Consider the following 14,596-nt stretch of genomic DNA (forward strand, 5'->3'; position numbering starts at 1 on the left):
GAAATTTAAATGATGACTCATGGCAATTAAAAAGAAAGCTATTTTCCATAGAAACAGTCATCAGAAAATGATCATAATTACACATTAAATAAATGAAAATAATTACACATTAGATCTTTACTATTGATACTCCCTTTATTAATTGTGTTTGAATCCCGAAGAAACATCGCAGAATCCTTAACCAGCTGAAAATAACATTCAAGTCAAACACAAGTCCCCCCCAATTACATTACTTTCAACACCTGACTGCTATCTAATTCTCTAAATATAAAACACAAATTTTTGCACTCACATCATCATATGCAAAATTAACAACCCCTTGTTGGGAAGCATCTCGTCTTCTGAAGGCCTCTGGTGGGAAACAAACCAGAACACACATGATCAGTATCAAAAATTCATGATTTACGATGTGTGTAATTTAGCTATGTATGTGCTAGTGTATGACTGCTTAGTCTAGAATAGGAGTTTCCAAATTTAAACAGCACTCTCTCAAAATTGTGTTTTATGTCCTATCCATCCTACCCAATGCCCATATTTTTGTATAGACCAAAAGGATTTTATTTTGTCACCCAATGATGCATTATTAAGAACACAAACAACATAAATAGCATTTATTCACAGCATGTAGATGTCACTGGCCAGGCCAGTGTTTATTGCCCATCCCTAATTGCCCAGAGGACAGTTAGGTGTCAACCACATTGCTGTGGATCTGGAATTATACGTAGGTCCAGACCAAGTAAACAACAGTTTCTTTCCCTAAAAGATATTAGTGAACCAGATGGATTTTTTCCTGACAATAGTTTCACGGTCGTCATTAAATCCATTATTCCAGATTTACTGATTCAAATTCTACCATCTTCCATGGTACGATTCAAACCCAGGTCCCCATAATTAACAGTCCACCTCCCCTTAAGAACTGTTCGGAACGCCATGAAAGTACTATGCGAACGAATAGCCAAGTAATGTTATACACAGGTAGAAGATGCTTCAAATTCAGAAAGAACTCCCACAAAAACCTTATCACATACACTTAAAACATACAAATTCGTATTAAGATATCTTTGTCTACTATTTCAAATAACTATGGTTGTCACATGGTTTCGAGAAGGCAGCTTTGTTTCAGAAGTCAGGAAACCATGAAGGCACCTCAAACCTAAAAAGATGACAAATATAATTATCTAAACAGCAGAAACTTTAATTCAAGCACAAGAACAGGTTCAACAGACTGATTCCCAAGATGGCAGGAGAGAATCGGCTTGGCTTGCGTTCACTAGACGTTAGAAGAATGAGTTGATCTTAGTAAAACTCAGTTAAGTTACAAACTTATTTTGCACTTTAGAACCATTTTTTTTTTGTATGTTGCGGCTAATGTGCAAACATTGAGGCACAAGGAGGGCATGGCATAGCATTATCTGCTTTGATTTATGGCAACAAGAGTCTTAATTTCAGACTGTGTAAATAATTCCCCATAAACCAGACCGGTCAGGACCATTCAGCTACAGATCTCACCGTATGTGCACTAAACAGCTGAATTCAAGAGGAGAGGAGAGAATAACTTCCAAGTTTTGTTTAAATTTAATCAGGTAGGTTGACTGGTTAGTCAAGGCATTGCTCTGAGAAATGAACTAGGGAGTGAATGGTACCCTCTTTGAACTGAAACAGACACAATGTGTCTGCGTAGTCAGAACATTCAAACTGGTGCATGCATCCATAGCATTGCCTCTTTCAAACGGAGTCCACTTGCTAAATTCAGCACTCTCTTCTTAGTATAAACTGTTGCTTCACTTTCCACTTGCACTCTTCAAGACAATTTGCAAAAGATGTACAGTCAACAGAATGGAGGTAACAAAGTGTGGGCTGGATGAACACAGCAGGCCAAGCAGCATATCAGGAGCACAAAAGCTGACATTTCAGGTCTAGGCCCGAAACGTCAGCTTTTGTGCTCTTGAGATGCTGCTTGGCCTGCTGTGTTCATCCAGCTCCACACTTTGTTATCTTAGATTCTCCAGCATCTGCAGTTCCCATTATCTCAGTCAACAGAATGGATCTACTTTCAGAATACTCAGCTTTTGTCTGACTAAATGACATAAGACCAAAATTTGGGATGTTTCCTGGTGACAGCATAGTGTTAATGTCATTCACAAACCCCTCAAAAACTAAAGTAGTCTTAGCTCACAGGCAGGAACATTCAGATTTGGGCCAATAAGTTCTACATAACATTTATACAACACAAGTGCTAGGTGGCAACTTTTTCCAATAAAAGAGATGCTGACAAACTTGATGCTCAACATTATTTCCATTGCTAAATGCCTAGTCACCAACAAATTTCAGCAGAAAGTTAATTAAACCTGCCAAATAAATAAGATATTGACAAGGGCAGATTGGAAGCCTTCACTTGTACCTAGTCTCCTAACTCCACAAAACCTATCCACCAACAAGACAAATGTTCAGAGTGTAATGGAATGTTGTCCATTTACCTGGATGAGCATAGATCAAGCAACACTCAATCTTGACACCATCCAGGACAAAGCCACTGGCTTGACTGCCACGTACCTTGTTTCTTAGTCTATACACCAGTGGCAGCAATATGTATCAGATACAAGATGCATTGTAGCAACTCACCAAAGCCCCTTTGACAACATCTTAGGGACTCAAAACTATTACCATATAGAAGGGCAACAGATGTTTGGGAACATTACCTCCAAGCCAAAGACAATGCAGTATGGAACACAGCAGGTCAGGCAACATCAGAGTAGCAGGAAAGTTGACGTTTTGGGTCGGGACCCTTTTTCAGAAGATTTTCTCTCAAGGATGGTCCTGACCCGAAATGTCAACTTTCCTGCTCCTCTGTTGCTGGCTGACCCGTGTTCCTCCAGCTCCACACTGTGTTGTCTCAGATTCCGGCATCTGCAGTCCTTGCTATCTCTGACTTCAATGCCAACACCCTTTGACTTAGAACTCTACTTCTGTTCCTTCACTATTGCTGAGTCAATATCATTGAACTCTTCCTCCAGTTGCACTTGCAGATGGAATTACATCACTGATTCCAGCATCTCAAGGTCAGTTAGGATGATATTAAATTGCAGCCTTGCCAAAGATGTTCGTATCTCATTTCCAAATTACTAACATGAACATGATCAAATAAAAAGTCATCTTAGAAGAATACGTGCTAGTTTGCATTTTTATGCTTTGCTTTAGTGTTTTATCTTTGCAAATTAAATCTTTTAAGAGCAAATTATATTCTATATTTAGTTGTCCTGCAAATCCTATATTCATTCACAGGATGACGGTGTCACAGGCTAGGAAGCATTTATTGCCCATCCCTAATTGCCCAGAGGGCAGTTAAGAGTCAATTACATTGCTATGGGTCTGGAGTCACATGTAGGCCAGATCAGGTAAGGATAGCAGTTTCCTTCCCTAAAAGGACATTGGTGAACCAGACGGGTTTTTCCTGAAAAATCAGCAATGGACTCACGATCATCATTAGATTCTCAATTTCAGATATTTATGGAATTCAAATTCCACCATCAGCCTTGGCGGGATTCAAACCTGGGTCCCCAGAACATTATCTGGGTCTCTGAATTAACAGTCCAATGATATACCACTAGGCCATCACCTCCCTTCGCAATAGAATATTTGCTATTGCCAACAATAACGAGAATTTTTAAAACCATCTGAAAGTTACAGATGTTAGGTTAGAATGTCTCTCTCGCTCTCTGTGTCTTTTGGGATAATCTGTAAGTCTTGATGACATGTAAAACAAACAAAAAAAGAGCTTGGAAATATTTTGTCTGAACCATATATGACATTGACAACGTAAGTACTGCCGATGCTGGCAATCAAAATGAATTGAATGTAATATTCAAGAATCCTTGCAACATCTGTAAAATAAAAAGTCCTCACCCCAAGTAGTTTACAAACGTTACCAGACCAACTAGTGTATTTTCAACATTTTCCTATTGTTATCTCCAACATATTGTGTTCACAGTGTGCTGTACAACATACCACATTCCCAGAGAAATTCATACCTGTCAGAGCACGGAGTCTCACACAACAAGCTACATAATCATCAAAGGAGATCTTCCCATGGGTGCTATATCGCTTTACAATTCCATTCAAACTTTGAGGAGACAATCTGTACCCTAGTCAATGAAATGAATAGAAAACATTTCAGACCATTTATAATCTTTATACATCTCTGGAAAAATAAAATTATTTCGTACTCATTCAATGGATACGGGCATCTCTGGTTAGGCATTTAGTGCCAACCCTAACTGCCCAGAGAGCAGTTAAGAGTCAACCACATTGCTGTGTATCTGGAATCACATGTACGTCAAACCAGGTACAGCTGGCAGATTTCTTTCCTTGAAGGCAATTAGGAAATGAAATCGTTTTTTTTTTCCCCCCCAGACAATTGAAACCAGTTTCACAGTCATTACACAGTTAATTGCAGATTTTTAAATTGAATCTAAATTCCACCATCTTCCATGGTGGTATTCAAACCCAGGTCCCCCAAATCGTTACTGGGATTTCTGGATCAATACCACTAGGCCATTGTCCCCCTTTTTGGCTGAACACTCCAGTTACAAAATAATTGGATAATTTTTTTTTGGAGACGGGAATTCTTGTGGGGAGACAAGATTTAAACACAAATTCTGAAAACATGTCATGTAATGCCTATTTAGGACAGACTTTATAAGTACTAGTACTTCACAATTCATTGATTATTTTAAAACAGCTGTACTTTTAGGATTGTGATCTGAGGTGCTTTCTGCTCAATACACACAATATTGCCAGACAGATAGTCTTACCTGGGCATTTCCTGTGTGTTTTTTTTTTAAAAAGCAAAACTAAAATGTATTACATTCGTACCATACTAAAAGCCTAATTATTTGCAATCCTGCCTGTGGATGCAAAGCATCTGTATTAGAACAGAGAAAAGTATTTCAAGCAATACCTTTCTTTCCCTCATTGACCCATCAATCTAAATAAGGAAAAAATGACACCAATAAAGTATAAAATATATGAAGTAAACATCAACTTAAGATCTGTGTCTACTGATAGTAACGTGGAGCGAACTGTTATTCTGATAGCTCCAGAACACTGTTCAGGTTATCCAAGGTCTTGTACAGGTCTCCAATATACAGCAGTAGCAAACAGCCATTTAATTTCTGACTCTATGAATTTAGTTTAATATTCTCAATTTTAAAAGTTCCTTTTTTGAAAATTTCCATTTTACATTGTTTTAGTGCTCTGATTTCTAAATAAAGCAAGATCAATGTTTTCCTTATTGCTTAATACTTAAAATCCATGCCTTTAAAGAGAATACTCTTGCCTGTAATAGTAAATCACATTTACAATTGTACATCATTTGGTAGTGAGGGTCACTACACTTCAGATTTTCTTCCCTCCTGTTCGGGAAGCAGACTATAAAACTGAAGCAATTATTAATTCCTGTATAGATGGTTATGAATTAATTGTGAACATGCTGAATTTCAAAAGTCATCTGAAGTATGGAGTGTGAGGCTGGATGAACACAGCAGGCCAAGCAGCATCTCAGGAGCACAAAAGCTGACGTTTCGGGCCTAGACCCTTCATCAGAGAGGGGGATGGGGAGATGGAACTGGAATAAATAGGGAGAGAGGGGGAGGCGGACCAAAGATGGAGAGTAAAGAAGATAGGTGGAGAGAGTGTAGGTGGGGAGGTAGGGAGGGGATAGGTCAGTCCAGGGAAGACGGACAGGTCAAGGAGGTGGGATGAGGTTAGTAGGTAGCTGGGGGTGCGGCTTGGGGTGGGAGGAAGGGATGGGTGAGAGGAAGAACCAGTTAGGGAGGCAGAGACAGGTTGGACTGGTTTTGGGATGCAGTGGGTGGGGGGGGGGGGGGGGGAAGAGCTGGGCTGGTTGTGTGGTGCAGTGGGGGGAGGGGACGAACTGGGCTGGTTTAGGGATGCAGTAGGGGAAGGGGAGATTTTGAAACTGGTGAAGTCCACATTGATACCATATGGCTGCAGGGTTCCCAGGCGGAATATGAGTTGCTGTTCCTGCAACCTTCGGGTGGCATCATTGTGGCACTGCAGGAGGCCCATGATGGACATGTCATCTACAGAATTGGAGGGGGAGTGGAAATGGTTTGCGACTGGGAGGTGCAGTTGTTTGTTGCGAACTGAGCGGAGGTGTTCTGCAAAGCGGTCCCCAAGCCTCCGCTTGGTTTCCCCAATGTTTAGGAAGCCACACCGGGTACAGTAGATGCAGTATACCACATTGGCAGATGTGCAGGTGAACCTCTGCTTAAATGTGGAATGTCATCTTGGGGCCTGGGATGGGGGTGAGGGAGGTGGTGTGGGGACAAGTGTAGCATTTCCTGCGGTTGCAGGGGAAAGTGCCGGGTGTGTGCCACAATGATGCCACCTGAAGGTTGCAGGAAACATCATGGGCCTCCTGCAGTGCCACAATGATGCCACCCGAAGGTTGCAGGAACAGCAACTCATATTCTGCCTGGGAACCCTGCAGCCATATGGTATCAATGTGGACTTCACCAGTTTCAAAATCTCCCCTTCCCCTACTGCATCCCTAAACCAGCCCAGTTCGTCCCCTCCCCCCACTGCACCACACAACCAGCCCAGCTCTTCCCCTCCACCCACTGCATCCCAAAACCAGTCCAACCTGTCTCTGCCTCCCTAACCGGTTCTTCCTCTCACCCATCCCTTCCTCCCACCCCAAGCCGCACCCCCAGCTACCTACTAACCTCATCCCACCTCCTTGACCTGTCCGTCTTCCCTGGACTGACCTATCCCGTCCCTACCTCCCCACCTACACTCTCTCCACCTATCTTCTTTACTCTCCATCTTCGGTCCGCCTCCCCCTCTCTCCCTATTTATTCCAGTTCCCTCTTCCCATCCCCCTCTCTGATGAAGGGTCTAGGCCCGAAACGTCAGCTTTTGTGCTCCTGAGATGCTGCTTGGCCTGCTGTGTTCATCCAGCCTCACATTTTATTATCTTGGAATTCTCCAGCATCTGCAGTTCCCATTATATCTGAAGTATGGAGGTCTTTTTACATGCAAGCTTGTGTATATACACATACCATATGATAATTATTTTAAATAAATCATGCTAAGACTAAGACTTGGATTTACACAGTAATTCTCATGACCACCAGCTGTTCAAACTGCTTTGTATCCAGTGAAGTTCTTTTTGAAGTTTACTTATCATTGCAAAGTAGGAAACAGCACCTCATTTGCACACAGCAAATTAACGAGCAGGCTTGTGATAATGACACTTATTCCGAATATCTGGTCATTGATTGAGTACTAAATATGGGTCAGGAGATGACTCCTGTGCTCTTCTCTGAGATATGATAGTAAATCTTTTATTTCCACAACAGCAGGAAGATAGGGCTGCACTTTAACCTCTGATCCAAAATATGGCCCCGCTAAATGATGGAGCATTCCTTCAGTACTTCACTGGAATGTCAACCTTGAGGTTTTTTTTAAAAGCTCAAGCCTGAAGGACCACACACTCATGGGACAGACACATTGTCTGGGGAGGTTAGTTCAGAAATCATTAACATACTGCATCAAATCTGTTGCTTACCCATGGCACCAATAGCTTGTTGTAGTTCCTGGGGTTCTACAGTTCCACTCCTGTCTCGGTCAAAAGTAGAAAAGTTCTGCCGCCAGTTACTCAAAACTGTCCACAGCTCTTTGAATTCTGGAAAACCCATTGTACCAGACATATCTCGCTGGCAATTACCATCAAGGAACAAAAACCTTTGACAGTGAGCATATGTTACTGAACAAACATAGAAGTCAACAGTCAACTGTAATATAGTACTAATCAATGAATGCAAAGCTTACAGAAGCAACTTGACAAAGTTACCTGCATAAGAAAAATCAATTGTGTATCTAATTAAAAAAAGAGAACATGACGAAGCACTCGGTGTACAGCATGTAACCAACCTGGAGTCACTTCTTCTCTGGACTGAGTATACGAATGAGAAAACAACTAAAATAGATGTTGATGGAATCAGACAAGTTAAGGTGGCCAGACAACTGTATGTAATGTAAACAGTAAGTCAGGCTAGTTGGACCCAATGGCCAATGAAAGGTGCAAGCATCTTAGTTGGGCAGCACGGTGGCTCAGTGGTTAGCACTGCTGCTTCACAGCACCAGGGACCTGGGTTCGATTCCACCTTCAGGTGACTGTCTGTGTGGAGTTTGCACGGGTTTCTTCCGGGTGCTCTCGTTTCCACCCACAGCCAAAAGATGTGCAGGCTAGGTGGACTGGCCATGCTAAATTGCCTGTAGTGTTCAGGGATGTGTAGATCAGGTGGCTTATGGGAGGATGGGTCTGGGTGGGATTCTCTGAGGATTGGTGTGGACCTGTTGGGCCGAATGGCCTGTTTTTACACTGTAGGGATTCTAAGTCTAAACAACACCCAGAAAGGCATTGCTTCTAACAAACCAGCAGCCTCTAGAGCTGCCTGGAGTGTGAACCTTGGAGCCGCAAGCTCTGTACATTGAGTCACCTTTGACCTTCACTTCAACACACTTCTGCAATCCTTAAACCACCCCCATCAACCTTGTCGACTATTCATCAGGAGCTATACCCTTCCGCTCCTGTTAATGTTCAACCTGCCAACTATCATTCTCGACCCTGTCTGTTTTTGGTGTTCGTTGATGCTTGCAGCCTCACCATGGGCTTGCCTTTAATCTCTCTTCTATTCTGCTTATGCTTCCTTCAGTAGAGATTGACCTTTTCTCTGCGGGCTTTCGTGCTGTCCCTTCGATCCTTATTCGGGCAGTCACAACCCAAAATCCTTCCTATGAGCAGCCATGTCCTCAGCTTCCTGGAGAGCCACAACCTGAGCTCAATGTAACAGCTCAGCCTCATCTCGCCAGCACAAAGCTCCCTGTGGAAGAAAAGCAGCTCCTACTCCATCTAAATGCATCAGGAAGACTAAATTGTCTGCTGCATGCCACCTTTACACAAATGTAAATCTGAAGGCACATTTCTTATTTGCTGCTGATTAAATGGCAAAGATATATTTTTTAATCTGGCCATCATTCACAATAATGAATATAGATGACATTGCAATGCATTAAGAGAACATTTTAAAAGGCAACGTGGCAAACAGTGGAGATGACACATAGCTATAACTGAACGCAAATTGCATACAAGTGGCAGATGGAATTTTATACAGACCAGTGAGTCCGTGTAGGAACAGAGGGACTTTACAGTGCATAACATGGGTACTTAAGAGTCAAAAAGGACAGAGTTTGTGAGCCAGCTGGGACTATGGGTGGAATACTTCTGGGCATTGAAGTGGCAGGATCCAAACAGGAAGGGCAAATAATTGTACACATTGGCCCAGAGAAATAACCACCTACTTCCTGTCACCAGAGTTATTATTTGCTGAGCCAAAAGATCCTTGGTTGACCTTCCCAAATGGGACCACTTAAAGCCTTGAACAATTAACAGCCGATGTAAGGGTCTCAACCTGCCCAACTGACTTTGTTTTCGGTAGGCAAGGACAGCGTCTGCCTTCCTGACTGGGAAAACAGGCTGGTCTGCCCAGCTGGGGAGTCGGGGGAGGCAAGGAAAGACACCGACTCCCCGAACACCTTCGCTACCCCAACCCTGTAATCCCCTCTCATAAAACAGGTCCTCTTCTTCTGCACTGTTCTACCGGGAGCCCGAGCCTGAGCCTGAGCCTTCAACGGGTCACTGCCGCTCCGTGGCTGCCAGCGTCTGATTGGCTGGCAAGTTCCGGCAGGGCAAGGCATCCCAACTTAGTGACCTCACTGACCAGGAAGTCCACCATATTGTCACTTGATCTGTTGAGATTTTTCACCTGTGGGACATTTCTTATTCTAAAGATGCCTGCCCACAACATCCTGGGTTCAAAATGCAATTACTCCAGAATAACACTGGTTAATTGAAAATATCTAAGTTATAGGTTCACTGAGTGTAATGCTCTTTGTGGTACAGGGAAGATTATGTGGGCCATTGACTCCATGCTGGCTCTCTGTTAGGCAATGTAGCCAGACTTATTCCAGTGCTCCATTCCCGTAGCCCAAAACATTTATTTACTTTAAGTGCCCATCCAATTGCCTCGTGAATTCGGTGACTGCCTCTGCTTCCTTGCACACAGGAGATTTAAAGTTGTTTCCATTTTCTGCACATAATCAAGTAATGGAACAGCTTTCTTTTGCATTTGAAAATTAAACTCGTCAATCTCATAGCAAACAGGACTGTTCATATTTTAAAAACAGCATCATTTTGCATTGTTGGAAGACTTTAGTATTTTAAGGATACATCTAACATGGAAATCATTAGCCTGCAGGTCTCCATGCTGAATGCTGCAGAGAGACAATGAGAACACAACATAAAATTCACCGTAATCAGCTTTGATAATGTACATTCTGTAGTAAAAGTCTATTTATCTGTCTGCAGACTCATTGATCATTTGCACTGATTATCCAATTTATTACTTCACTCCCCTGTGTTAATGAGCTTTACAGCATTCTTTAATCTAGCGATCAGTTTTAACTTTTACAAAAACCAGTTATTTAGTGGTTTTCACTTCAGGTAATCCCAAAGATTACAACAACCAATAGTACTTTTGGAATGAAGTCACTATTTTAATGTAGGAAATGTAGAAATGAATTTGGATGCAAACAAAAATCCGTGAGAATAGCAAATCAGAGGATTTTCAGATGATCTGTTTTAACGATGTTGGATGGAGGGAAAAATATTTTTCAGGACACCAACAAGGTATACAGGATCCAAATTTAGCAACTGAAAGTGTAGAGAAATTTAAAAAATGCAACAGGAGTTATATGGCAAAGGGCATTATCATTGTTCGGAACATCAATAGATTGGGAAATGGGGAGATTCACTGAGACCTGGGTGTCCTTGTACACCAGATGCTGAAAGTAAGCATGCAGGTGCAGCAGATGGTGAAGGAGACAGATGGTATGATGGCCTTCATTGTGAGAGAATGAGTCCACAGGTAGGGATGTCTTGCTGCATTTGTGCAGGGCCTTGGTGAGACCACACCAGAGTATTGTAAATAGTTTTTGTCTCCTTATTCAAGGAAAAATGTTCTGGATATGGAGGGAATGCAATAAATCTAAAACTATAACATTCTCACAGGAATATACAGGGTAAATGCAGATGGTTCCAATGACTGGAGAGTCCAGATCCAGGTGGTCAATGTATAAGGATTCTGGGTAGGTCCTTTTAGGCCAAGATGGAAGAAACCTTTTCACTCAATGGTGAGTTTGGGAAATTCTCAGTCACAGAAAGCAGTCAAAGCCAAAAGTACTGAATGCTTTTAAATACTAATTGAATATGGGTGTTACAATTAAACGAATCAAGGGTTATGAGGCTGAAGTACGATCAGGGAATGGAGTAGGATGATCAAACATGTTCATATTGAATGGTGCAGCAGGCTTGGTGGGCTGAATGGCCTACTCCTACTTCTTTCTGGAGAAACAGCAATGCAAGTATTTTGAGGGGATCATAGTCCGTGATCAAACTAAATATAATAATAACAACTCTCCAAGCTAAAGAGCTATAAATGATACTGTGGTTTGTCATGAATCAGCTTGGCATGATTCATGACTAGTAATGAATTTGAAATGTAAGCTTTGCATAAAAAGAGTAATACACCTTGTTTTAGAATGTCAAATATTAACATAATGGAATGAAAACATACTAAAAGCATTAAGTGAAAGGAGACAGTTTCATGTATGCTTTTACCACCTAAATATAGAGAGACCAGAACATGTTCCTACAGTTGCATGCCTCATATGATAATTCACTTCCAACAGTTATGAAATGAAGCTCATAAAATGATAAACAAAACAGCTGGCACAATTTAAACCCAAAATAAACTGTTTAATACCAAGAAATGTTAAGGGTGAGTCATCAGTTGTTTAAAAATTTGGAATCTTAAAAGTCAATGAGCGAGATTGGGGGATTTTTAATTGTACGATGCAATGTAGATGCGCACAGATTTTAAACTGTGCATCAATAAGTCTCAAATAGGCATTTCACACAGTGCCTTTCAAAAACATAATTCAGCGCATGTGGTGATGGGAGGGGCGGTGACAGCCTCTTGTTTTCAGAAAGATCCCACAAAAAGCAATTAGTTATTAGTTTACCTACTCTTCGGGTGATGTTAGTTGAAGAACTCTTGGCAGTGAAGCATTCCCTTAATATTTAATGTAGGGTCACTCTGAACCACATGCTCAGATTCTAGAGTGCTTTCTGACTTATTGACAGGTTTGTTTCCAAATGAGTAAAATGACAAAGTAATTTTAGACAAGTTGGCTTGACAAGTTTGACTTGAATACATTGGCAACAATTTTTATTTCAAAAAGGCAATTAGTCTATTTGCAAAAAGTGCAATGCTAATTCTTGTCATATTATACATGTGTACATTAGACTGCATACGAAAGGGCAGACATAGCCAATTGGAACAAGGGCAGATATTATTCAAAAAAGCCGACACTATATGGTTCCTAACAGCACTGAAAGACAACTTCTGTCACAAGGACCACAAGCAAATTAAAGTTTGCACAGTCTGTTACAATATTCAGCGAACATAAGAAACAAATAAAACTAGCTGACATACTTCCAATTTATTTTTTGCTTTTTGGATTAGATTGTAATCTTAAGATTATTATTTCAGTTTTTGGTATTTGTTTTAAAACATTTACAACTCACGTTTGTAGGTGCCGCTGATGCCAGATTGAGTAAGACATCTCTGAAGTTCCTCAGCATCTATCTGACCATCCTACAAAGAAAAGTCACATATCCGCATGAACAATGCTACTGGTACGTGGCTTGGGCCTACTATTAGGTCCTGGTTAACAGGAATTTGATCATAAGGATTTTGACACTTTCATAAGGCAATTGGTTGAATAGTCTCCAAATATGATTTAAGATTATTGTTCTAAAAGAGATAGAAATAAAAAAATTCAAGTTAGAACATAGGAGGGGTAAGTCATTGCCCTACCTGAAAACAGGAGGCAGGTGTCAAATCAGTAAACAATGTACATGTGAACATAACACCATATCACATAGTAGCAGACAGGAATATGCTTTGTTCACAAGATCAATTTTACAATGAATAACCATAAAACAATTTACTCCTTCTATTCATTATCTACCTTATGAATAAGTTCACCATTAGAATAGTCAAAATTCTGAACTACCATAAACAATGGGAAGAAATTGTTATTGTGAAGTCAGTGAAAGCAGTCATACTCCGCTGATGTGAATGGGTGCAATGTCAGGGCCAATACGGCACCATGTCACTCCATCATTGAACCAGTGACATGCAGGGACAGTCAGAAACTGTTAAGATGGACAGAATTTTCCAATAAACTAAAATATTGGCTGAATTAGTGATTCTGATAGGACCAATTCCTTTCTGTAGCCATTGCCTATAACCTTCTCCACGGCTATGGTCTAAAGCTGAACCAAATTATTCTCACTGTGGATACCTTTCTGAGCACTCACAGAGAACCCAAGCCCATATCCTCGATCACATCTCCAGGTCTTGCCACAACCCAAGTTAATCTGGCGCTGAAACTCTCACCTATACTTTTCTTATCAGTAGGCTCAACTATTCTCACACGATCCTGGCTATTTTCTCAACTTGAACTTCTTCAAATTTGAGCTCATCCACAGCTCTGCTTCATGCATTTTATCTTGTGCAAAGCTCCATTCAACTCAAATCTAGGCTCATGTGACCAAGCTCAGAGTTCAGCAACTTCTGGATTTTCAAGTTTCTCATTCTTGTTTTCCAATCAGAAGAACGCAAGAACTAGATACAGAAGACTGTCACTCCAAGTCATTTGGATCCAAGACACCAAAAATACAGGCTTAAATGTATTCAGTGATATTCTCTGGATTATAGAATTCCATATATTCACGGGTCTTTGAGTGAAGCAATCTACCCTTATATCAGTACAAGGCAATGGGCCTTGTATTCCAAGGATATGTCCCTGTGTTTTTCTTTCTGGTCTCTCTCTCACATCTACTCTATCAAGCCCTTTAAGAGCATTGATGGTTGTAATGAAATCACTTCTCATTCTTCAAAAGCTCCAGAGACAAGGGGGCCAAAATCCTGGCATTCCCTCCCTAATGGCATTTGGGTCAAACCACAGCAGGAGGATTGCAGCAACTCAACAACATGGCTCACCACCACCTTCTTAAGGGCAACTAGGGATGGGCAAGAAATGCTGGCCAGCTAGCGATGCCCATGCCCCACAAGTGAATTGTAAGGAAAACAATTTATTCAGCCTTTCTTCCCAAGACAACTCCCGAGAAAACCCCATCACAGGTACTAATTTTTTTAATCCTTCATTGCGTCACTATGTCTAATGAGATAAATGGCAAAATGGCACCTAACCCGCCATGTCTCAGAATAATTTTGTCATGCCGTCTCCTATTAATCACTTCATTAAGTATACGGTTGGACTCTTCAGCACCCGTTTTGTGGGATCATGCAGGAAGAACTGCAAAAGCATCTAACACTGCCAGGACCTTGCATACTCAAACCAAAGGCATGCTGTAGGTTGC

General features: G+C 41.3%; 1 protein-coding gene across 1 annotated transcript in view; it reads right to left on the bottom strand.

Annotated features, from left to right (window-relative positions):
• The window catches only part of LOC125467078 (sorcin-like), a 46,546-nt gene that overhangs the window by 4,763 nt on the left and 27,187 nt on the right, over positions 1-14,596 (bottom strand). Inside the window, exons 3-7 of the mRNA XM_048562504.2 lie at positions 12,734-12,803; positions 10,316-10,359; positions 7,592-7,739; positions 4,029-4,142; positions 293-351 (exon numbers count right to left, since the gene is read on the bottom strand). Coding sequence (XP_048418461.1) covers positions 293-351; positions 4,029-4,142; positions 7,592-7,739; positions 10,316-10,359; positions 12,734-12,803 — 435 coding nt within the window. The remainder of the gene's footprint in view (positions 1-292; positions 352-4,028; positions 4,143-7,591; positions 7,740-10,315; positions 10,360-12,733; positions 12,804-14,596) is intronic.

This window comes from Stegostoma tigrinum, chromosome 2, assembly GCF_030684315.1.
Source record: "Stegostoma tigrinum isolate sSteTig4 chromosome 2, sSteTig4.hap1, whole genome shotgun sequence".
Classification (NCBI taxonomy): domain Eukaryota; kingdom Metazoa; phylum Chordata; class Chondrichthyes; order Orectolobiformes; family Stegostomatidae; genus Stegostoma; species Stegostoma tigrinum.